This window comes from Panthera leo, chromosome A1 (genome assembly GCF_018350215.1).
Source record: "Panthera leo isolate Ple1 chromosome A1, P.leo_Ple1_pat1.1, whole genome shotgun sequence".
Taxonomy (NCBI): Eukaryota; Metazoa; Chordata; class Mammalia; order Carnivora; family Felidae; genus Panthera; species Panthera leo.
In genome coordinates this window covers 208,668,877-208,693,946 of record NC_056679.1, presented here as the reverse complement: position 1 = coordinate 208,693,946, position 25,070 = coordinate 208,668,877, and the positions used below count along the sequence as shown (strand labels likewise).

Here is a 25,070-nt window from a genome sequence, read left to right as displayed (position 1 = left end):
TTTGAATTTGGGACTAATTCCCCAATCCACCTATACTATTTACTTTTCAGAGTCCTCGAGTAGGTGTTCCATGCCTTCTGTCTTATATAACTGTGTTCGGAGGGAGGACTGAGTGGAATGTTTCCTTTGTCTCACCCAAATCAGTTTTCTTTTTTCTTTTTTTTTTTTCATTAAAAAAATGACAATGGTAATGGAAAATGCATAATGAAGTAGTACAGATTGCAGTAGATGTGACTAGGAGGAAGCTTCTAAGATTCCTGCACGTTTGTGAGGACATTCATATCATAGGAAGTAAAATACTGTCATTGATCTTGGTGTAGGTCCCTTCTCCTATTCTGGTGGCATGTTCCCTTGACATAACTGCGCCACAGGCAAAGCTCCTGGCTTTTGCTTAATTAGCTGCCATCTGGCATCAAGCATACTTTGTTCAGTTTCTCAATATGATCTTCCAGAATCTGTCTCCTGTTCTGTGAACCACAGCTTACCTCTTTTATATGAAATTTAGACTTAAGAGAAGATTTTGCAGCCCAGAGAGTTCATTCCTGTTGAAATCTCTTACCATCAGATCTTTTTCTTTTTCCTCTGTACTTTAGCCTCACATTCGTATGCTTAGAGCCCACATCCTTTACTCCAGTCCTCATGGAGTTGGAGAACAGCTGGCCAACATCCTCTGTTTCCTCTTATAAAGTTTCTGTTCAGTCTTGTCTAAGGGAACCAAACTTAGTTGTTTTTTTTTTTTTTTTTAAACATTTCCTTGTGGCTCATATTTTCTCAACATTTCTCTTATCTCTGATACTCTCTTTTCAGCCATGCTCTTCTTTGAAATAATGGTTGCTATAGGAATTCACATTCAAAGTCTATAGTGAGATGCCTTTCCTGTAATTATCTATTTGAGAATCTGTGTGAAATGATCTCATTTTTAGAGTTATATTGAGTTGAAGTGGCAATCACATGCTACTTTAGACTTCATAAATCATTGAAAGCGAAAGAATGAGGACCAAAAGGAGGGCTTGTTCAGTTTAATAGTTTACTCATTTTCTAGTGACATTTAACCCTGTAACATGCTATATTAAAAGGTATCTGCTACTTATCGGTGTCAGCAGTTTCAAAGAAATGTTTTCTGTTTACTGTTTTGCTTCCATTTCTGGACAAGTAAAAACAGTGGCAAAAGTCAGTATTACCCTTTTGATTAAATAGAAACATTTTTTCCCTTCTCTACATGAGAGTTTGGGATTTTATTTAATTGGTATTTAAACTTATTTATATTTCCTTGTATAGATACGATTACCATGAACGACAAAACTGAGTGAAGAATTAGCCACTTGATAGTACAACCCTGAAGGAGAAAAATACTTGACTCCTTTACAAAATATCAGAAAAGAAAAACTTGATTTTTTTACATTAAATATAATTTATTGTCAAAATGTTTTCCATTCAACACCCAGTGCTCATCCCAACAGGTGCCCTCCTCAATGCCCATCACCCACTTTCCCCTCTCTCCCACCCCCCCATCAATCCTCAGTTTGTTCTCAGTATTTAACAGTCTCTTATGGTTTGCCTCCTTCCTTCCCTGTAACTTTTTTTTCCCCCTTCCCCTCCCCCCTGGTCTTCTGTTAAGTTTCTCAGGATCCACATAAGAGTGAAAACATATGGTATCTGTCTTTCTCTGTATGACTTATTTCACTTAGCATCACACTCTCCAGTTCCATCCACGTTGCTACAAAAGGCCATATTTCATTCTTTGTCATTGCCACGTAGTATTCCATTGTGTATATAAACCACAATTTCTTTCTCCATTCATCAGTTGATGGACATTTAGGCTCTTCCCATAATTTGGCTATTGTTGAAAGTGCTGCTGTAAACATTGGGGTACAAGTGCCCCCATGCATCAGCACTCCTGTATCCCTTGGGTAAATTCCTAGCAGTGCTATTGCTGGGTCATAGGGTAGATCTATTTTTAATTTTTTGAGGAACCTCCACACTGTTTTCCAGAGTGGCTGCACCAGTTTGCATTCCCACCAACAGTGCAAGAGGGTTCCCGTTTCTCCACATCCTCTCCAGCATCTATAGTCTCCTGATTTGTTCATTTTAGCCACTCTAACCGGCATGAGGTGGTATCTGAGTGTGGTTTGGATTTGTATTTCCCTGATGAGGAGTGACATTGAGCATCTTTTCATGTACCTGTTGGCCATCTGGATGTCTTCTTTAGAAAAGTGTCTATTCATGTCTTCTGCCCATTTCTTCACTGGATTATTTGTTTTTCGGGTGTGGAGTTTGGTGAGTTCTTTACAGATTTTGGATACTATTCCTTTGTCTGATATGTCGTTTGCAAATATCTTTTCCCATTCCGTTGGTTGTCTTTTAGTTTTGTTGATTGTTTCCTTTGCAGTGCAGAAGCTTTTTGTCTTCATGAGGTCCCAATAGTTCATTTTTGCTTTTAATTCTCTTGCCTTTGGAGATGTGTCAAGTAAGAAATTGCTACGGCTGAGGTCAGAGAGGTTTTTTTTTCCTGCTTTCTCCTCTAGGGTTTTGATGGTTTCCTGTCTCACATTCAGGTCTTTCATCCATTTTAAGTTTATTTTTATGAATGGTGTAAGAAAGTGGTCTAGTTTCAACCTTCTGCATGTTGCTGTCCAGTTCTCCCAGCACCATTTGTTAAAGAGAGTGTCTTTTTTCCATTGGATATTCTTTCCTGCTTTGCCAAAGATTAGTTGGCCATACATTTGTGGGTCCAATTCTGGAGTCTCTATTCTATTCCATTGGTCTATGTGTCTGTTTTTGTGCCAATACCATGCTGTCTTGATGATTACAGCTTTGTAGTAGAGGCTAAAGTCTGGGATTGTGATGCCTCCCACTTTGGTTTTCTTCAATATTACTTTTTGCAAATGACGTGATACTCTACATGGAAAACCCGACAGACTCCACCAAAAGTCTGCTAGAACTGATACATGAATTCAGCAAAGTCGAGGGATACAAAATTAATGTACAGAAATCGGTTGCATTTTTATACACCAATAATGAAGCAACAGAAAGAGAAATAAAGAAACTGATCCCATTCACACTCGCACCAAGAATCATAAAATACCTAGGAATAAACCTAACCAAAGATGTAAAAGATCCGTATGCTGAAAGCTATAGAAAGCTTATGAAGGAAATTGAAGAAGATACAAAGAAATGGAAAAGCATTCCATGCTTATGGATTGGAAGAATAAATGCTGTTAAAATGTCAATACTACCCAAAGCACTGTACACATTCAGTGCAATCCCAGTCAAAATTGCACCAGCATTCTTCTCAAAGCTAGAACAAGCAATCCTAAAATTTGTATGGAACCACAAAGACCCCGAATAGCCAGAGAACTTGATTTTATAGATGTTTAAAGGTGTTGAGAATGACACACTATTCTTTATACAATGTGGAAACATATAATGCACTAACGACTAGTGCTCTGTTGTCTAACCCCAACACTGTATTACTTCCCACTGATAGCAGACCAGTGAAAGACTTCATGTCTTGTAGGACATTCTGTGACAGTTTTTCCTCTCCCAACTTGAATTTGATGAACGATCTTTGGTAACAAGTTTTCCAGCTGTTCTGTTGGAACTCTGGCCAAACTCCCACAATTATATATAGTGTGAGGAAGAAAGGGATCTATAATTAACACATATCCCAGGATAGTGTTGTTTTTTTCTTTTTTGGAGTGATAGATAATGCTATGTCATGAATGAGGAGGGGTTGCGAGACCCCCAAAGGACTAAGTAAAAGAGTATGATTAGTAAAACATCTTTACCCGTACTATATTAAGATAAATAGTGCTTTACATATCCTGTATAGTTCATTTTTGAACATTGAGTTTTTCCTTTACTTGGGGGGAGGAGGGAGAGGGTTTACATACTTGATGATTTCCAAGATCTAATTATGTATATTTCTTATCTTGTAGTTAGGGATTTAACAGCTTTATCCACTTGTTCTTTGTTTATTCATATAAGAAGAGGATGTATGGTTATTATCTTTATGCCCATCTCTATCTTTTTTAAAGTTTTAATTCCAGTGTAGTTAGCACACAGTGTTGTATTAGTTTCAGGTGTACAATATGGTGACTTAATTCTTTATGTTACTCGGTGCTCATCAGGAGAAGTATACTCTTAATCCCCATCATCTCTTTCACCTATCCTCCACCCCCCTCCCCTTTGGTAACCATCTGTTCTCTATAGTTAAGAGACTCTTAACTCTGGTTTGTCTCTTTTTATCTTTGCTGGTTTGTTTTGCTCCTTAAATTTCACTTATGAGTGGGGTCATAGTATTTGTCTTTCTCCAACTGACTTATTTCACTTAGCATTATACCCTGAAGATCCTTCTATGTTGTTGCAAATGGCAAGACTTCGTTCTTTTTTATGGCTGAGTAATATTTCATTGTATATATATACCACATCTTCTTCATCCATTCGTCCTTTGATGGGCACTTGGGTTGCTTCCGTAATTAGGCTATTGTAAATAATGCTGCGATAAGCATAGGGGTGCGTATATCTTTTTGAATTAGTGTTGTCATTTTCTTTGGGTAAATCCTAGGTAGTGGAATTACTGGATGATACGGCAATTATATTTTTAATTTTTTGAGGAACCTCAAGTTCCTCAAAACTGTACCAGTTTGCATTTCCACCAACAGTGAGTAAGGGTATATTTTTTTCCACATCATCACCAACATTTGTTGTCTCTTGTGTGTTTGATTTTAGTCATTCTGACAGGTATGAGGTGATATCTCATTGTGGTTTTGATTTGCATTTCCCTGATGATGAGTGATATCGAGCATCTTTTCATGTGTCTTTTGGCCATCTACATGTCTTCTTTGGAAAAATGTCTGTTCAAGTCCTTTGCCCATTCTTTAATCAGATTGTTTTTTGGGTGTTGAGTTATATAAGTTCTTTATGTATTTTGGATACTAACTCTTTATCGGATATGTCATAGGCAAATATCTTCTCCCATTCAGTAGGTTGTTGTTTAGTTTTATTGATAGTTTGCTGTGCAGCAGCTTTTTGTTTTGATGTAGACCCAATAGTTTGTTTTTGCTTTTGTTTCCCTTGCCTTAAGAAACATATCTAGAAAAATGTTGCCATGACCAGTGTCAGAGAAATTTCTCCCTGTGCTCTCTTCTAAGATTTTTATGGTTTCAGGTCTCACATTTAGGTCCTTAATCCACTTTGAGTTTATTTCTGTATATGGTGTGAGAAGGGGGTCCAGTTTCATTTCTTTTTCATGTAGCTATCCAGTTTTCCCAGCACTATTTGTTGAAGAAACTGTTTTTTTCTCCCCCCATTGCATATTCTCGACTCCTTTGTTGAAGATTAATTGACCGTATAATTATGGATTTACTTCTGGGCTCTCTATTCTGGTCTCTTGATTTATGTGTCTATTTTTGTGCCAGTACTATACTGTTTTGATTAGTGCAGCTTGGTGTAGTATATCTTGACATCTGGGATTGTGATACCTCCGGTTTTGTTCCTCTTTTTCAAGATTGCTTTGGCTATCTGGGGTCTTTGGTGGTTCCATACACATTTTAAGAATTCTTTGTTCTAGTTCTGTGAAGAATGCTGTTGGTGTTTTGATAGGGATTGCATTAAATCCATAGATTGCTTTAGGTAATGTGGACATTTTAACAATATTTTTTCTTCCACTCCATGAGCATGGAACATCTTACCATTTGTGTCATCTTTAATTTCTTTCATCACTGTTTTTTATTTCAGAATAAAGGTCTTTCCCCTCTTTGGTTAAGCTTATTTCTAGGTAATTTGTTATTTTGGGTGCAATTTAAATGAGATTGTTTTCTTAATTTCTCTTTCTGCCACTTTATTATTAGTGTATAGGAATGTGATGGATTTCTGTATATTGATTTTGTTTCCTGTGACCTTACCAAATTCATTTGTTAGTTCTAATAGTTTTTTGGTGGTCTTTAGAGATTTCTATATATAATGTCATGTGATCTGCAAATAGAAAAGTTTTACTTTTTCCTTACCAGTGTGGATGCCTTTGATTTCTTTTTCTTGTCTGATTGCTATAGCTAGGACTTCCAGTACTATGTTCAATAAAAATGGTGAGAGTGGACATTTTTATCTTGTTCCTGATCTTAGGAGAAAGATTTTCTCTTTTTTTTTCACCACTGAATTTTTCACCACTGAATTTTCACCATTTTCTCTTTTTTCTCTCAGTTTTTCACCACTGAATATGATGTTAGCTGTGGGTTTTTCATGTATGCCCTTGGCCATCTCTAACTCTTCATAAATGAAGAAGGATAAAGAGTCCTGGGTCTGTGTAGATTAGAGTGAGAGACATGGCATTAGGTAGTGCTTTGGAAGCTTTTTCTCAACCTGGTGCCCATAATGATAATGTGTGGTATAAACAGATAAGGCTCCTCTTTGCTGGAACTGATTTGCCTAAGGCTCTAGTGCCCTAGGCCCATTTCAGTCCCGAACAGCTCCCTGTTTCAGCACACCTGGAACTATCCTGTGCCCACCAGTGGGAAGCTCTGCCAGAATTGTGGGACTGTGCCTCCAGTAAGTGCTGCTTCTATGTGGATCACTGTGGTGTGGGACCTCTGGGATAGTTGCCTGGTGGGCTTCACCACAGGTGTCACTCATCTTGTGGACTCCAGCTTCCAGCCTCCCGTTTCCTGCTCCCAGAATGTTGTTAATGAGAGTAATTACCAGTTTTCTTCAGTCATTATTTGTGCTTTCTTTGCCTTTATAAATTCTTCTCAAATAAGTGGATTGGAGCGAACTAACATTAGTGTTTTGAATTAGACGAAGAAAATTGTATTTAATTTTCTTACCCAAGAGACCTTCCGTTTTCTCTGAGAACTTTTTCTTGTGATGACATTCTTTAGGCATTTTTATTATCAGATACAGATGTGATTCATTTAGTGCTGAGGACAACTACCAGGTTTTCGGATTTTTGTTGCTTTAACAGTTACCTTAATTTTAGAGCATAGGCGGAAAATGAAAAGATTTTAATAAATGAATTTTTCATGGGTTTGATGAGAATTAATTCGATAATTGGGTGCTAGTTTGTAAAAGGCATAATCTGTACATCTTTATCAGATATTTATGGCAGGTATAGAGCAACATTTTCCTTGTTTGGTTTTTCTGCAGCAAACCCTACATCTATAAAAATGGTGTGGCCTTTTTTTTCTTTTCACCATTGAGATGCTATCTGGGTTATCAGAAAATTATTTGGGGCAGGGAAGGGGGGAATGTTGAGAAGATTTCCAGCAGAGAGTGACGGTTGGTACATGTCTGGCCTTCATGGTAGGGCTTCCTTGGAGTTGGAGGAGGAAAAAAAGGATAGGTGTGGACTTAGAAGAGCAGAGAAAATGTCTGTCTTTAATTTTTTCCATTTGAGGGATGTCTCCATGGAGATCAGGTGGGTGTTGAAGAGTTGTATTTATTGGAGACTGAGGCTTATTCACCAGGTTTGCTTTCTGAACTTCAGAGGGATGAGGCCGAGCCCCATGGTCCATGCATACTGCAGAATAATCCAAGTTTGGGAAAAGCAGAGCTTTGGCAGGACAGGACAAACAGCCTAGAAAAGTATAAAGAATTCCCATCTTACTCTTCTACCTCTGTGGTTCAGTATTTTAATCTAGAAAGCAGTTTTTCCTTCTGTGAAATAAACCTTGGGTGAGTGAAATTTGAAGAAAGTTCTTTCTCCAGTATTTTTCCATTTTCATCTGCTTTTTGTTTATTTTGGACTCATCTTGATCTGTGATCTTAGCCTTGGGAATCAGCGCACAAGCAGCCACTCAAATGCACTGGGTATTCCCGAGGATGTCCATGACTACAAGGCTGCCACTGCACAGGTCTGCAAAACAATTGGACCGTCTCCTTCATAGACAGGTGTAAGGCTCCTTATTTGAAAATTCTGAAAAATGCTTGTTCTCCCAAAGGATCGCTAGTTAAGTTATCCATTCGTGTACTATGTGACAAAAACCAAACATGAAAAAACCAGATGGAGTTTGGTTTACAGTGTGGGTCAGCAGCTGGGAAGGATCAGGAAGTGTGTTTCATCATAATCATGTTTAAGATATAAAATTATGAAGGATGTTAGGCTTCTTTTAGCATGTAAAGTAGAATAAGGGTGTGTTTAGATATGTGTATTACAGATGCCTCGGATATTACACAGGCATTGATTTCTTTTATAGTAACATTTATGACCTGGGTAGTAGTGGGCCTTTTCCTTTATGATTTTAGTTATACCATCTGCTTTTTAATATAAACTTGCTAAGATTTCTACTTCTGGCTGAGGTGGGTTTGGGAATGATTTCAAATCTCCCACAGCCCTTCCTCCCCATCTTCTAAAACAGGACTTTGCATAATTAAGTAGTATCAGGAAATGAGCACTGGAGTTGAGAAAACCTCCCCACTGATCCCAGCTCCTCTCTCTACAAGTTATGTGGCCTTAGGAAAGTCATACACCCTCCTACAAGCCTCCGTTTCTTGTTCTTGTGAAATGAGACTGACGTTACTAATTTTGTAGTATTGTTGCAAGGATTCAATTACTTTAAATAATATAAAGTTCCAGATACTTAGTAGTTCCCTTCCCACCATGTCCTAAAATATAAATTCATTTCTCTCATTGGTTTCCTTCTCCTGTCTTTATTTGCTTCCATGATTTTGCTTAAAGTAAACCAGAAAAACCACAGAAACAAATTATTTGGAATTTTTTGTGGCCTTTTTATTTTTGCTGAGGGGTAATTCCGAAATTCCTGTTTTGGAATATTGATACTGCTATTTGTACACAGTGCTCTTTTTCTCCCCAGCCCACCGCCCTCTTTTTCCTTTGGTCCCTGCGGAGAAGAAAGATCTCTGTATTAAGCACATTAGTCTCGTACCTCCTTCCTGTCATCTTGTTTATGATCTCCAGCCCTAGTACCGTCTCTTTCTGGCTGCTGCTAGAGTTAAGTACCTTTGGGGCAGATTGTGGTTACTCTGCACTACCAAATTATAATGCTAAAATGAAGGTAGGCTTTGGTCTACAAGACTGAACCTAATTTTATGCTAAAATGGAGTTCAGCTTAGGTAGCTAGAGGAGGCCATTAGTGGACCCGCATTGTTTTGGTAGGATGAAGTAGCTTAGTGTGAGAATAAAATGCTTTATTAATTTAATTAAGCAAATCAGTATATTAAAAGATGCAGACTATTTTCAGAATCTAGTTCTTTGCACTATAGTAGTCTTCCGCCATTTGAATCTCATGATACGGTGTGAAGGCTTTTCCTTGGATCCTTGTAGCTCTCGCGCCATATTCTTCTCTGGTCCTGCCATTCAGACATGTTATGTACCCTATGTTTGCTGCATTGCTCAGGAAATCTGTCAGTCTAACTGTCTCAACCCCCAGCCACAGAAGTACCTCCTCCAGGCCAGAGGACGAAGGAAATCTTGGGTGGATGGTTGCTTGATTGAATGCACTCTCTTTAAGTAACTATAGCTCATCTGTCTTCTGATAGTTCGTTGGGTTTCTAGCAGGCACGTGTCCCATTGTTGTTAAGTAAAGCCCGGTATGTATGTTTGACAAGTTAGCAGCGTGGCAGCTCGGCTTGCTCCCCAGCCCTGCCGCTGTCTCAGGGATTGTTTGGTTTGGCAGATGGCCAGCTCTCTGCTCTAAGATGCATTTCCTTGACAGGACAAAGTGTGGAGCCGCATTAGCTGCAAAGTTTACAAAGGTTAGCTAAACACACACAATAAATATTAATAAACAGAAAAGGCCCACCCACCTTTGACTTTGAATTCTGTTTCTTCATTCCATGTTTTGGAATCCCTGTAGTATTTGATTAATAACCAGTCTTAGGGTAATTGAGCCTTAAGTATCCTTTGCCTAAGTTAGACTGCTCGCAGAGCCCTCATTGGCTGCTTTGGTGACTCATCGCCACAATGGATGGAGCTCTGGAATGACTGTTTAGTTCAGCGGGTCTTATTTGCATTCTCCCTGCTTCCATGTGAAAAGGAGGGTAAATGTGCTTCTCCCTGAGTGTTTATGCTGACCAGCCATGTGTGCGTCTAAGAGCTGTAGAGGGTAGAGGACGTGAACAGGAATAGAGGTGCAGTGCCCTGACTTTGGACTCCCTAGAAAGCAATCAGACATTGGTCTGTTGGCCTGGGCAGTTGGCCTCTCTCTAACATTTACACCCTCAGCGTAGAGGGAGAGAGTAACGGTAACCTGCTGCCCCTGGAAACTGCCTATTTGGCTGGGTGTCTTGGAATTTACCAGGCCTACACTGTGGATCTTCTCCAATTCTGCACCCTGCTCACTTGAAAACATATTTGAGAACCAGTAATCTTAGACTGCTTAGCCAGACTTCTAGAGAACCAAGGAAGAGAAATACCTTTAATACTATGTCCTTAAGACTGTCCTGGGGCCATCTGTAGGTGGCTGGGATTTCGGAGGGCCCTTGAAAGTCCCTCTTACTATCTTCTCTCGTTCTCTGGTTCATGCACATCCCTTTATTTAGGACCACACTGGGAGGAAACGAACCCTACTTTGTTTGTAGGATATTTGAGTATAATAATGATCTGGAGAAATAAAATTGTTCTCCATAGGTAGTAATGATTTTAACTTGAAAATTGTCTCTAACTCCACTTAGCAAAGCAGTCCATTTAGGCTTGGGTGCAACAAATATTTATTGAGCACCACACACTAAACTGGGCATTTGGGAAACACTCCCACCCGAAACACACCAAGATCTCTGCCTGTGTGCAAACTATGTTCACACTGGGGAGGCAGATAATAAGCAAAATTAACGACAAATTATATATTATGTTAAAAGGTGGAACATGTTTTAGAAACATGAAAAAGCAGAATAAGGAGAGTTGTGGGGTACAGTTTTAAAAGGGTCAGTCTTCACATGATGACATGTAAGCAGTGACATGAAGGTGAGTATTGACTTGGATGAACTTATTCTTGGTAGGGTTTATGAAGTTATGTTTGTGACTTTTCTCATGTTTCCATGCACCTGGCCATGACCTGGAAATTTGCAGTGGTCAAGGCCTGGTTCTCAAATTAATCTCAGTGGCAGAGCACCTGTAAGTCAGGCTGTGCTTTGTAGACCATGAACTGTTGATATACTTAATTCCATCTCACCAACCAAGCACAGTTTTGTTAGATAAAATGTGTCTTTTACAGTCGTACATTATCAAGTGGGTTTCACGGACATGTGTACAAAATGACAACCCTCCCCCAGAAGCCATTCTATATATAAGATGCTTACTGTTTTCGATTTTTTTTTTATTAATACTCACTATTTTATGTTTTATCATGTTTTAGCACTTGCTGGTAGACACTGGGTAGCAGGCACCATAGATTTAAGAAAAGTTGTGGAAAGAAAACCTAAAATTGTAAAAACCTGCCCTTTTAACTTCATTTTACTGCCTACCAACCAGGAAAAAACAGCCACTCTGATTTTATTTTCTCAGCAGAACATCTCAGCTGTCTTCAGTGGTGCAGAGCTTAAGAACCGCTCTTAAAGAGTATTATCAGACATGAATTCGAAGTCCTGCAGACTCTTACATTTCCTCTTAAGTTCCTCAGGAATCTCAGAGAAGGATTTGTAGCCGAATAACTGTATGCATACTTTTTGCCAGGCAGGTGGGGAGCCAGGATTTCTATCAAAAGGGATTGAGGAGATTCACAGATACTGTCTTAACAAAGGAGCAGGATGGTTAGGGAGAGGAAACCAGAGAGACTCAGCCCGAGAGAGATTTGGGAGACAAGGATGCCATGATTTTCATTTTACTATTAGAACCTAAAATAGCAGTATCTAATTGTACCCTTTTTTCTTAGTCCATGCGCATTGCTTGGCTCATGATGGTTCTAAATAAATCTTGAATTGATGTTTCCACTCATTACTTGTTCTATCAGAATGAGATCCACAGAACCTAGGACATGGTGTTTCTGCCTACCAATTTTAGCTTCATCTTCCCCACCCCCCTTCATCATTTCCCCCCTGCTAAACCTCCCACCTCGGCCCTCTTACTACAGACAAATTAAAAACAGGTTGTAGTTCTCACTGAGAACTCATTCTTTTTGACCCCAGGGCACCACTTATTTTCCTTACCAGTAATGAATTCAAAGGATCGTAACTTCCAGTGGACCTTCTCTTAAATAGCTTTTCATTCAGGTTAATGTCAAGTCTTTGTATGCCGTGTCTCTGTTTTACTTCTGCTATTGTCCTGCTGGTTTATCTCATAGATAGGGAGATATTATTCAATGCCTGCAAATATGTGTTGTTCCTGAAAAAGCTTTATGAGATTTGGATCTTTGTGAACTAAAAACAATAACCACCTGGCTTCAATCTGCTGTCCAGAGGGACATATTGTGTGTATAAAAACATGAAACACTGAGATCTAAATCTGCTTCAGTGGTAAGCAGAACTGAGTTATGTGGGTTCAGCATTCCGAGATGCCAGCTTCACATGGCACTGGAGCTGGGGAAGCCTAACCTTGTGGTTGCAGGGTTATCAAGAAATGAGAGGAGGGGCGTCGGAAGGAACAACTTGTTCATCTTTAAAGGGTATCACACAGATAACAAGTGATGGAATAGAACTGAACCTCAGGGACACAGCCTTATAGTTTAGAGGAAAATGTCCTAAAAATTACGGGGAACCATCAGGATGATATTCAGTTTAGTAAACTGACTCTAGCCATCAAAGCACCAGCGGGACTTTTCCCATTTTTACTTGGCTTCTTTAGTTGATTACCATGCCTTTCCTTTTCAGAGTGTTGTCCGCTGCCTGTGGCATCCAAAGCTGAACCAGATCATGGTAGGAACTGGAAATGGATTGGCTAAAGTGTATTATGACCCCAACAAGAGTCAGAGGTATTTCATAAGTCTTGCCTGTTTTAGATGGATGACAACAACTGGGGGGAGGGTTTCTTTTCCTACCCTGCTTTTACTTATTGCCCCCTTTGATGGGGATCCACCCTTTTAGAAAATGCAGCTGGCACAGAGTAAAGCCTCAAACTCCTGGTATTGTACTTTAAAGAGGATTTGGATATTGCCCTTGATCCATACAGAATTCAAAGTGAAAGTTTCCTGGGGATTTGCAGTCCTTTAGCTGAAATGTTGAGTGCAAAGGGGGGAAAAGTCCTGCCCACTTTGCATACCACCCTGGACATGGCATTAGCTGTGATACATGTAGGGGATTAACAAAGCAGGGAACTCACCCCTCACGGGAAATGGAAACAGCTAGTCTGTTTTGTCCCCTTTCTGTTTGGGCTTTTATCAGGTAGCAGTTTGGATGTGTGGGGTTGTTCTCTGCCAGCAGAAGGAGACAGCACAAATTCTTTCCTCTTCAATCCCGTGCCCACCCCAAATGTTAGACTTAAATATACCAATGTGTTTCAAAAGTCTGAAAACTTCACTGGAGGCTCAACCAGTTCCTCAATTGTGTTCATTTTCTTTGGGCACAAAGGTGGACATTTGTCACCACCCCCCAAAAAAGGATGGTTTTGTTTGTCTCAGTTAAGGTACGATGCTTGGTTAGCTCTTTCTTTAGAGGGAACCTTGGTCAGCTAGTATTAAAGTTCACATGCTAAATTCTTTGGGGTCCCCCGTAAACCTATTTTGGGTCCCACATCCTTTTTGAGGAAAGGAAACTCATCCTCTGTTAATGAATATTCATTGCTGTAATTTGTTTGGGTAGAAATAGAAGCAGACAGTCGGTCTTCCCTTGGAACTTTGTGCACTAGCATTGGAACTCTTGCCCTGTAAAATAAAGTTTTTATTGTGTTTAAGAACAAACAGGATTTTGTTTGTTTTTTAATAAAGGAATTGAAAATGCTAGTGTAATTAGAATGAGAGAGAGAGTCTGTTTCATTTGAGAAAATGATGAGCCCCATTTGATAGCACCCATTTGGAAGCTTCTATGTGTGGAATCTTTAAGAAATTTTTTTATTTGTATTGGCTTCCTGAGAGGGATAGCTCATTATTGCTAAAGAAGAAGTGAAATGTCCTAATCAAACTTTTGGTTAACCCCACACATTCTTGGGCAGTAGCCCCGTGACAACACTGCCAAGCCAACTCAGTTCCAGACACTCGTACTCTTACATTAGAGATGTGGACGAATGCCACTTGGGGTGTAGACCACCCAGGTTGCTTTCATATGAGACATAAACTAATATTTGAACCGTGCGAACTTCAGGGTGAAAAGACTGGTTAATTTTACTTGTATCTCTTTAGCTTACATCTTTGGGTTATTTCTATAGATTTTTTAAACTAGTGTTCTGTTGCCTGATTACCTCTCCAACCCTTTCCCTCAGTGGTAACCACTGATTGACAGACTTGCTTTCCCATAAATTTAATCCCCTATCACCAAGGCCCCATCTTTTGCCATCCCTTAGAAAGTCAAGGACATGGCGAGATGGTGTGCACAGAGTGTGTTCCTGAAAGTATCTAATGTTTTTGACATGACTTTCTGTTTGTAAGACCAAGTAAAGAAAATAATGTGCTCTTACCCCGCCCCAGGGGAGCAAAATTATGTGTGGTTAAAACCCAGCGGAAGGCGAAACAAGCCGAGACTCTAACCCAGGACTACATCATCACCCGTAAGTTGTTAGCATGGTCTCTCCATCGTCTTCTCTCTCTCTTCTACTGTAATGTGGTGTTGATCTCATGGCTTTAGAGACAGAAAAAGTTTTCACAGTCCAGGCATATATTACAAAGTATCATGTGGACAGAACTGCGAGTCATGTAACAGCTAACTGCTTTAGCTTCTGTGACTCATCACAGAGACAGGGTAATTTCATGTAACTTTCAACCCAAAAGGGAAAAGCCTATTTGAGCCTAATGCATTACTCCATAGCAGCCTTTTAAAGAATAACAATCTGTTCTAAGAATAAACAAGAAAGAGTGCTGGCCTTGGAATCAGGAGACCTGGATTTGTCCAGTTCTACTACTGACTTGCAGTATGATGTTGAACAACTGAACGTTATCAGGAGAGTGAGGAGACTAGGCAAAGGGTCTCCGTCAGCTTCCTCTGAGACTCTGTGACCATGTGATAGATCCAGAGACATTTAGATACAAAATGAACTACCGTGGGCACCAGAAATCTTACCAGAATAAGTAGCTTCTGTCCGGTTTGTCACACAACCTTGTTAATCTGACAGATTTGTCTTTCCCAGAGTCACAGCCTCAGATCTGTCACCACTAGTGTCTAGGAAGGACGTCTTAGATGCAGTAGCAATTGTGATGAGCTGATGCTCTGTGGACTTTACCGGGGTCTCCATCTAAAGCCCAGGGGGCGCTGTACTGCTGGGTTTTCTCTCTGGTGGTGGGTCTCCTGTAAGACCAAGTCCCTTGGAGCTTACGATCAGTAAGGAGATCCCATGACACTTTTTGCAAGAGTAGAAGTGTTAAAGTCGGTGTCACAACCAGTCTAGCTCATGTAATTACACGCGGCCTACTTAAATTCCTCCAGTCGTTTGAAGTGAAAAGCTATTTTTCCCCCTCCTAAAAATACTGTTGTGTCGTGTTGCCCAACAGAGTGACTGGTGGCTGTGTTTCTCAGCTCCCCTGACTCAAGGCAGGCATGTTTTACTGGTGAGGTAGATGGTCCTGACCCCAGCTGGTGGTAGGGGTAGGGGGATACTAGAAGAATTTTTTAGGTATTTTAGACGTTTCTGTCATTCATATTATAAATTCCCTTTGAACCTCTATTAACCCATTACCTTCTCTTCCCCACTCCCGTGGAAAAATTTTTTTCTATTTTAAAAGAGGTTTCACTCAGCATGTAAGGATCCAAAGAAATAATTCTGGCATATTTTTTGGTCAAGAAAAAGATCATTACTTAACTTTTCCCCCAATAACCCTCTTGCTGTCCCACAGAATATCACTGTTACCCTTTTACATTTATATACTGTTTTATATTATGAAATTTAATTCTGACATTGAGTGAGCAACCAATAGCAATGGGACAAATCCTACTTGGATTCTTATTCTTTTGTTTTGTCCACCATATAGAAGTAGGGAAAAGTCCCCATCAAGTCACCATGCCAGGAGATTCAGGCACCTCCATGCATTCAAGGCAACCTTTATCCCACTTAGTGGGCTAAGTGCTCCTCCCTTCCGGTTACTCAGTGTTGTCAACTCCTCCTGAGAGGTGGTCACATTTCAGAAACGTGTGAAGTGATTCCAGTGTTCATGAGGCATCTAAGGAAACTTCAGGGCTGACAGGCAAGCTGTTGGCATTATTCACATTTGGGTCCTGCAAGAAAAAATAAGCAGTCCCATTAAGTGTTTCTTTTCAAAACCACAGAAATTAAGTTTAACTGCTACCCGTGGCTTGGAAGATGGGGAGCCTCACTGGTGTCTCCGTGACAGTGTTTGACAGTATTTCCTGAGTGGTGTTAGTTGCCAGCAGAGGTGAACAATGAGTCTGGTCTCAAACAAAATTGGCTAATTGGTTACAGTAAGACTGTCTTTTATTATTAGATGAAGGCTGTCATTATGACTTCCATGTCATCTTTTAGTTAGTCATGCTTCAGCTATGTTTTGGGATGGAAGGGTTATTATTATAATAAAATTTTTCAATTGTGACTTCTCGTAGCTCATGCCTTGCCTATGTTCCGTGAGCCCCGCCAACGGAGTACAAGGAAACAGCTGGAGAAGGACAGACTGGATCCCCTGAAGTCTCATAAACCTGAACCTCCTGTAGCGGGCCCAGGTGACTGTGGTCTAACCTGTGATCTGCAGAGGGGGGTGAGGGGCCGGGTGGGGTCACTGGTATAGAATTGGAAAGATGCTTTCTGCCTGGATGCTGCTTTGTCTTCAGAGAGATTTTACTACATGGTGGTTTTTAGACATTTTCTTTTTAGCAACTTTTTGTTTAAATATCTGATGCAGAATCCTGATGCATAAGACTGATAAAAATGGAGAGGAAGCCTAGAGCCCTCTCTGCTTGCTGTCTAACTTGAGCTCTTTTAGGTGACCTTGGTAGTACTTTGGGGCTCCTAGAACCTGGTGATAAAACCACTGCTCTCAATATTGGCTTCATATACAACATTTGGGTACTTTAACTAGAATCCAGACTGGATTAGGTTTCACACAAGGCAAAAAGTTACAATCATTGAGTTCTTTGTTGATATAATGGAGCTGCCCATTCCCCTACAAGATGAATAAAGGTCCTTAGAGTTTTTACGAAAATAGGTACCAGAAGAAAGCAAGACAGCATTTGGCTATCATGAACACATACCTCTACTGGAATCCCATTTTACTAGCTATCGCTTGTGTGGTTTCCCTTGTCTTAGGCTCCTAAGCCTATATATAGCTTTTAACTTGTTCATTCATCTTGAACCTCAGCTGTGGGCCTACATCTGTTTGGCCTGCACCTTCAGCTTTGGAAACATTTCACATCTCTATCTTAACTTTTTTTTGTTTTCATTTTCCCTGCCACCATTCTAATCAAAGTTCCCAAATAATATTCTTACATGGATTATTGAAAAGCCCTTCTAACTAGGCATCTTATCTCAAGTCAGTCTCTCTCTCTGCTCCCCACCCTGCCTCCATCCATCTTATACACAGCTTTTATTTACAATTTCTCTGGCTTTCTTTTTTTCTTTTTAAAAAATTTTTTTTAAGTTTATTTATTTTGAGAGAGACAGAGACAGCGTGAGCTGTCAGCGCAGAGCCTGATGCAGGGCTTGAACTCATGAAACCATGAGATCATGACCTGAACCAAAGCCAGGTGCTTAACCAACTGAGCCACCCCAGTGCCCCAACTCCTCTGGCTTTCATGTTGCTACTGCCCCCAAATTTCATAAGCTTCCCACTTCCATTTGCATTTTCAGAGAATCAAGGTTCTCCTTAGTGTACTCAAACTCACTTCTGAGCATTCCACCTCACTTCTCTCCTACTCTGATCTTCTGATATGACTGACTGTTGGTTCATTTCTGCCTGCAAATGCCCATTGATTGAATTGTCCTCTTTCTATACTTTTGTACTTAAGCCATTCCGCTCACTCAAAGTGACCTCTGCCTTCTGAGCTTTCGCAGATTGGATCTATCTCTTCCCAAAGACCTCCCCAACCACCTCAGCCTGAAGAGCTCTCTCCTTCCTCTAAGTACCGTAATAGTTACTGGCCACATAAATCCTTTCCCAATGAATTCTTTCCTGCCTTATTTAGTCTCTTATTTTGATTTATAGAATTAATTTTTTAGCACAGTTTGGCTCTTCATGCGTTTTTGTTTTGTTTTGTTTTTTAATTTTTCCTAAAATGTCATACGTTTTTGCGTACCAGGCACCAGGCTAGCTGTTAAGGATCTAGCAGATCTTAACAAATCCCTGCCCTTACAGAGCTTTCTGTCTACTGGAGCAGTTCCAGCACCATAAAATAATGTGAATCAATGTATTCAACTTACTTGTTTTCTCTCCTACAAGGTACCTGGGAGATGGCAAGCCCTAAGATGTGTTTGTTTAAGGCAAAAATAGTGTCTAACAAATATTGGTTATTTTTATTAATTGAATTTCAAATGTTCATGCCTGAGGAATGTTTTTAAGGCATATTCATGGCAAAGTATTTGTAATTCCTGCTGCATTAGTATCACTATGTAAGTTAAACAGCTAAAACACATCAAAAAAACATCTCTTTCTATTTAAAAATGTTATGGGAAAGTTAAGGTTTGGTGATTTCCTACTTTGGTTGTGAAAGCTGAAAGGATGATACTGAAGTATTCTTGAGATCTGTGCACCTCAAACCAAGGTCTGAAGAAGCCCCAGAGTGCTCCAAACCTTGATTCCATAGGGGATGCCAAAAATCGGGTAAATGTGAAGTTCTGGCCTCACTCTGTTACTCATGTAACTAGCCACCTTGGAAGCCAGGACTGAAGGATTCTCAGCCTTTTCAGATAAGTACAGTGTATACAAGGTATACATATATACTGTCATGCTCATTCCATTATCTGATTGGTTTTTTTCCTTTGAAACAGGTCGTGGTGGCCGGGTTGGAACCCATGGGGGCACTCTGTCATCATACATTGTGAAGAACATTGCTTTGGACAAAACTGATGACAGCAATCCCCGGGAAGCCATTTTGCGGCATGCTAAAGCAGCCGAAGACAACCCATATTGGGTTTCTCCAGCATATTCTAAGTAAGAAAACAACCCTTTAAAATAAAAATTATTATGTTTAATGAATAGGAAAGAATGTAACAATGGCTGCTTTGAGGTTCTAACTCTCCATTTCTTGTTCTATTCTTGAGCATGAAAAATAAGCCAGGTACTCATAGTCCTGAACCTAGGCATTTGTTTGTATCTTAGGACTCTTAAAATGGTAAAAAAAAAATTTAATCTTTATTTATTTTTGAGAGAGAGAGAGAGGCGGAGTGCAAGTGGGGGAGGAACAGAAAGAGAGGAAGACACAGTATCTGAATCAGGCTCCAGGCTCCAAGCTGTCAGCACAGAGCCTGACATGGGGCTTGAACCCATGAACTGTGAGATCATGACCTGAGCCAAAGTCAGACACTTAGCCAACTGAGCCACCCAGACGCCCCTAAAATGGTGAATTTTTAAAGTAGGTCAGTTTCATCAGAGTTTTAGCCCAGTGGAAACCCATTGTATGAAGCCCATTCTATCTATGACTGAAAAAAGGAAAATCACTATATGCATTATCTTAGTTGAAGAGAGTTAAAAGCAAATGAAGGGGAGCAGTCTGTAGGTCTGTCATTAAGGACTTCTTTTATTTGCAGAACTATGTACATAACACGTACATAGACAGAGTAGAGCCTGCCTGCTCAGATTCCCTGAAATAGCTCAACATGGATGAACTTGTAGTGTTTCTTAAAGCCACTAAAACAGATAAATTTACACAAAAGAAAGGTAGTATTGTAGAATTTGGGGTTCTTAATTTTTCATTTTAAACTAATTTTAGACTTACAGAAAAATTGCAAAGAGTTCATGTACACCCTTCACCCAACTTACCCTAATGTTAACACCTTACATAACCACAGTACAACTATTTAGCAATGCTAGAAAAATTAATATTGGTACAATATTATTGATGAAGCAACAGACCTTACTTGATTTTCCCCAGTTTATCCACTGATATTCTTTCTCTCTCTAGGGATCCTGTCAGGGGTCCCATATCACCATATTACATTTAGTTGTTTCTCCCTAGTCTCATCCAGTCTTTTTTTTTTCCTAAAGTTTATTTATTTGTTTTGAGAGAGTTGGGTAGAGGGGCAGAGAGGGAGGGACAGAGAGAATCCCGAGGAGGTTCCACACTGTCAGCCCAGAGCCTGACGCGGGGCTCCATCTCATAAACCGCAAGATCATACTCCGAGCCGATTTCAAAAGTCAGATGCTTAACCAGCTGAGCCACCCAGGTGCCCCTAGTCTCATCCAGTCTTTACGGTTTCTCAATCTTTCTTGTCTTTCATGACCTTGACACTTTTGGTGAACACTGGTCTGTTATTTTGTACATTTTGTCTCTCAGTTTAGATTTGTCTGATATTTCACACAATTGGAATGAAACTGTGTATTTTAGGCAAACATAATACAGGGCTGATGTTGTATCCCTTTGGGTTCATGATATCAAGAATGTCATGTCAGTATGTCTTATTGGTGGTGAGGTTGACCTTGGTCACCTGGTTAAGGTGATGTCTGCCAAGTTTCTCCACTGTAAGTGACTGTCATTATTTTGAGTTAATAAATTATTTGAGGGTGATATTTTACAGCTCTGAAAATCCTGCCCCTCTTTAAACTTTGGCTCTCTAATTTTATTATCCGTGGGTAGATTTGCCTGCAGTAGTTGTTACTGTGGTGTTTGCCTAATGGTGATTTTCTATTTCCCTGTTTCTTCCACATTTATTAATTGGAATTCTACTAAAAGGAAGAATTGTCCCTTCTCCCACATTTACTTATTTTTCAAGTATTTTTTATATCAATGTGGACTTCAAAATACTTTATGGGTTAAAATTCAGTACTATCATTATTTAGGTTTTTGCTCAAATTGTTCCAACTTTGGCTAAAAGAATCTCCTTCAGAGTAACTCCTATCCTCTTTTGACAGATCCCTGTGTTTTTTTGAGCACTTCCTTACTTTCTGATACCACAAGATGTGCCACAGTTCATCTTTGTTTTTCTTGCCCATAGCCTGCCTCACTCAGTCTCTTCCCCACCCACCTCTGCAGGTAATTAATCTCTTTAGTTTCTGCCCTATCTTTCCTGTAGGTCTCTTGCACAAATGAACAGATTTGTGAGTATTTTCTTACACCCTCTCCTTTCTCACATGAAGGGTAGCATAATATAAATACCCTTTTGGGCTCTGCTATTTTTCACTTAGGATTATGCCCTGGAGATCACTCTACATCGGTTCCCAGAGCTCCTTCTCATTTTTCCACAGCTGCATAGTGCTCCAGTGTAGGGAGGCACATAGTTTATTCAGCTATCTCCTATGAGTGGGTATTTAGGGTGTTCCAGTATTTTGCAATTTCTAACAGAGCTACATTAAATAAACTTGGTCATATGTATTTTTTGTATTGCTGGAGGTATAGTCAGGTTTTTTTCTTGGTGTCTTTGTATAATATTAAAGTTTTCTCTTAAATTATGAGAAAGCTGGACACTGATCACTTTTCAAAACATTACTGTGCTGGAAAAAGTCACTTATAAACCAAATCAGTGTACGTGTTATAGCAATATAAGTTCCCTATCTGCTAATCATTATGAGCTACTTTGCATAAAAGAAAAAACACATTGTTTTAGCTTGGATTTCTTAAACTGATAAGAACAGATACTACACTTGATCTTAGCCAAAAGAAGCAATAGCTTGGGTTTCTTAGAAGCAGACCTGAGAAAAAGATTCATATAAAGGTGATTTATTAGGAAGCGCCCATAGAGAAAACCAGGAGGAGAGTGGAGAACTGTAATGAAACCAAGTAAGGGAGTATCAAGCGCAGTATCAAGGGTCACTTTGGCTCGCTCTGCAGGGTAACCCTGGAGACCCTGGTCAGAGGCATGGTAACTGGAGTATTTATACCCCAGTATCTATTGGTTATTGCTAATGGCTGCAGGTGGGGTTGGGGGGAGACATTCCCATGTACTTCCAGCTTTCCAGGGCTTTAGCAACCTGCTGATAGCCCTCTGACAAAGACAGATAGGTGCTGCTGTTGTGAGTGAAAGCACCCCACACAAAAATGCTAAAGAGATTTGAGGGCCTTTGGGGGTGTGGGGGGGGGGAGCACTCCATCCTCTGCTGTACATGTTGTAGCAGAACAGACTTCACCGTGGCATGTCAGTGGTGGTGGTTCACAGTGTGTACTAATAACCATACAGTACAGATGGAACATCTCTGAACCATTAGTTGGATAATATTACAGCAGCTAAGAGGGTCATATCAAGGCTGGCCAACTAAATAGTGCACACTTAGCTGCCTTTTGTGTAGAATTTGTATGTGTATAAGCTAATGTATGTCACGCATCATTGGCAGTCAGATAAGCTTGTAGATTGTGCCTCTGTTGACACTCGGTTTTTAATGGGGTCATTATTTTCTATTACTATTAGGGTTTTTTTTTTTTTTATACTTAAAGAAACTTGTTTAGAAACATACAAAAAAATTAACTGAGGAGAGAGGAATAAATAGAGCCATGTTTTAAAATTTGCTAAACATAGTGAGCATCATTTGGAGAAAAATTTGGCACTATCTATACAAATTTAAAATGCACATACCCTTTGACTTGTCAATTGTATTTCAGGAGGTTTTGCACAAGTGGGCAAATATGTATGTCCAAAGATATTAAGCTCAGTATTGTGTAGGAAAGCAAAAGACTGAAAATAATGTAAATGTCCTTCAATGGGGTATTGTTTTAGAAAAGTATAGCCTATCCATACAATGAAAGATATCAAGAAAGTATAAAGAATGGGCTAGATATATATGTGGATGGATGTGGCCTAATCTCCTAAGTACAAAACCAACCTACAAACAAAAACAGAAACCAGATTATAAAACATGATGTCTACCTGTGTTTTTAAGCAGTGGATGTATCTATATACATATCTGTTCATCTATACCTGGACTCCCTCTGGAAGGAGAGCCAAGAAATGGAGGTAGTAGGTATGTTTTAAGTAGTGAACAAAGGAACAGGAATGGGGTTGTGTGTGTGTATGGCCTTCGAAGTTCCATAGTCTGCCTGTTAGCACTGCTGGAAAGTTTTGTTCATTATATGCATGTATTACCTAAACTCTCAGACATGAAAATTACATACAACATTAAAGTTAGATCCTTCATCAAAGTAATTAGCTGTTAGAAGTTAGAACAATAACCTGGAAATTCTAAGGCCAGCTCCCTGGCCTTGGTTCTAGCAAGGACTTACTATCCAGTAGGTTCTAAAAGGTATCTTCTCAGTGTCTCATTCTCTTCAATAGTAAGTTGACACCCTCCTATAAATTATACATTGTTAATATAACCCAATAATCAGCAGTCAGTATTAGTTCAACATTTATAGAGATACCTCAGTAATTTACTTTGTGTGTAAACACACACAAACCTATTTGGAACAGTGTGCTATCAAATTTATTTTAATGTAGTCACCTTTAGGAATTTTTTCCTTCTTGGGTTTTGTTTTAGTTAGGAAGGCTTCCCATCTAAGGTAATTCTTCAGATTCTCCCATCTTTCTATTTCATACCATTTTTAAAATTATTTTTTAGAGTTAAATTTCTGTTCACCTGAAATTATTTTAGTGAAGGGAGTGAGGAAGGTATATTTGTATACTGTGGCCACTGTAACAAATTACCACAAACTTGGTGGCCTGAAAAACAGAACTTAATTCTCTCACGGTTCTGCAGGCCGGAAGTGTGAAATCAAGGTGTCACCAGAGCCGCATTCCATACAGAGGCTCTAGGGGAAAATTTGTTCCCTGCCCCTGCTAGCTTCTGGAGGCTGCCTGCTAGCTGGGCTTGTAGCCACATTGCCCCAGTCTCTTCTCCATCTTGGCAATGCCTTGTGCTTTGTGTTGGTTTCCTCTTCTGTCTTACAAGGATACCTCTGATGTCATTTGGGGCCCACCCAAGATGATCCAGGACCATCTCCTCATCTTAAAGTCCTTAATCACATCTGCAAAGACCTTTTTTTCCAAATAAGGTAATATTCACAGCTCCCAGGGATTTAAGGTGGATATTTTGGGAGGGACTATTTTTCCAGCCTACAACAGCAGAGCTCCAGTTTAATTTTTTCCTCTTGGTTAGCCAGTTGCTGTAACACTTTTTAGTTGGATGATCTAGTTTTCCTCATTGAATTGAAATCACATCGTTACACACACTGCACTTACATATGAATTTTAGCCAATTTATGGGCTCTCTCTTCTGTTCTATTAATTGGTCTGTTCAAGTAGCAGCACCAAACTTTTCATTGTTGTAGGCCTTCCTACATTATTCTTCTCATTATTCTTAGTAAAAATTTTCTATTTTTGTAGGTGTCCATGACTTTACTCTAAGTTATCTAGGAAACACCTCCCCCCACCTCAATTCTTGGTAATATTTTTACTGGAATTGAGTTATATTATATATTAATTTAGATAGAGTTTTACAATATTGGTTCTTTTTTTAAAAATTTTTTTTTAATGTTTATTTCTGAGACAGACAGACAGAGCAAGAGTGGGGGAGGGGCAGAGTGAGAGGGAGACACAGAATCTGAAGCAGGCTCCAGGCTCTGAGCTGTCAGCACAGAGCCCGACGCGGGACTCGAACTCACAGACTGAGAGATCATGACCTGAGCTGAAGTCAGTCGGTCAACTGACTGAGCCACCCAGGCGCCCCTACAATATTGGTTCTTTTAAACCAAGAGCAGGGTATGTCTTTCTATTTAGTCACATCTCTTTACCTCTCAGTAGTATTTTTAAGTTTTCCTTAAATCTTTCACATTTTTATGCCATTGTAAAAAGAATCTTTTCTTCTGCTGAATTTATGACTCCTCTTTATATATTTTGAATATTAACCCCTTATTGGATAGGTCATTTGCAAATATCTTCTATTTGGTAGGTTGTCATTTAGTTTTGTTGATGGTTTCCTTTGCTGTGTAGAAGCATTTTATTTTGATGGAGTCCC

At 39.6% G+C, this 25,070-nt stretch overlaps 1 protein-coding gene across 1 annotated transcript in view; it reads left to right on the top strand.

Moving 5' to 3' along the window:
* The window catches only part of WDR70 (WD repeat domain 70), a 299,594-nt gene that overhangs the window by 261,359 nt on the left and 13,165 nt on the right, over window positions 1–25,070 (top strand). The window contains exons 14-17 of the mRNA XM_042951763.1: window positions 12,757–12,857; window positions 14,505–14,584; window positions 16,585–16,701; window positions 18,962–19,124. Coding sequence (XP_042807697.1) covers window positions 12,757–12,857; window positions 14,505–14,584; window positions 16,585–16,701; window positions 18,962–19,124 — 461 coding nt within the window. The remainder of the gene's footprint in view (window positions 1–12,756; window positions 12,858–14,504; window positions 14,585–16,584; window positions 16,702–18,961; window positions 19,125–25,070) is intronic.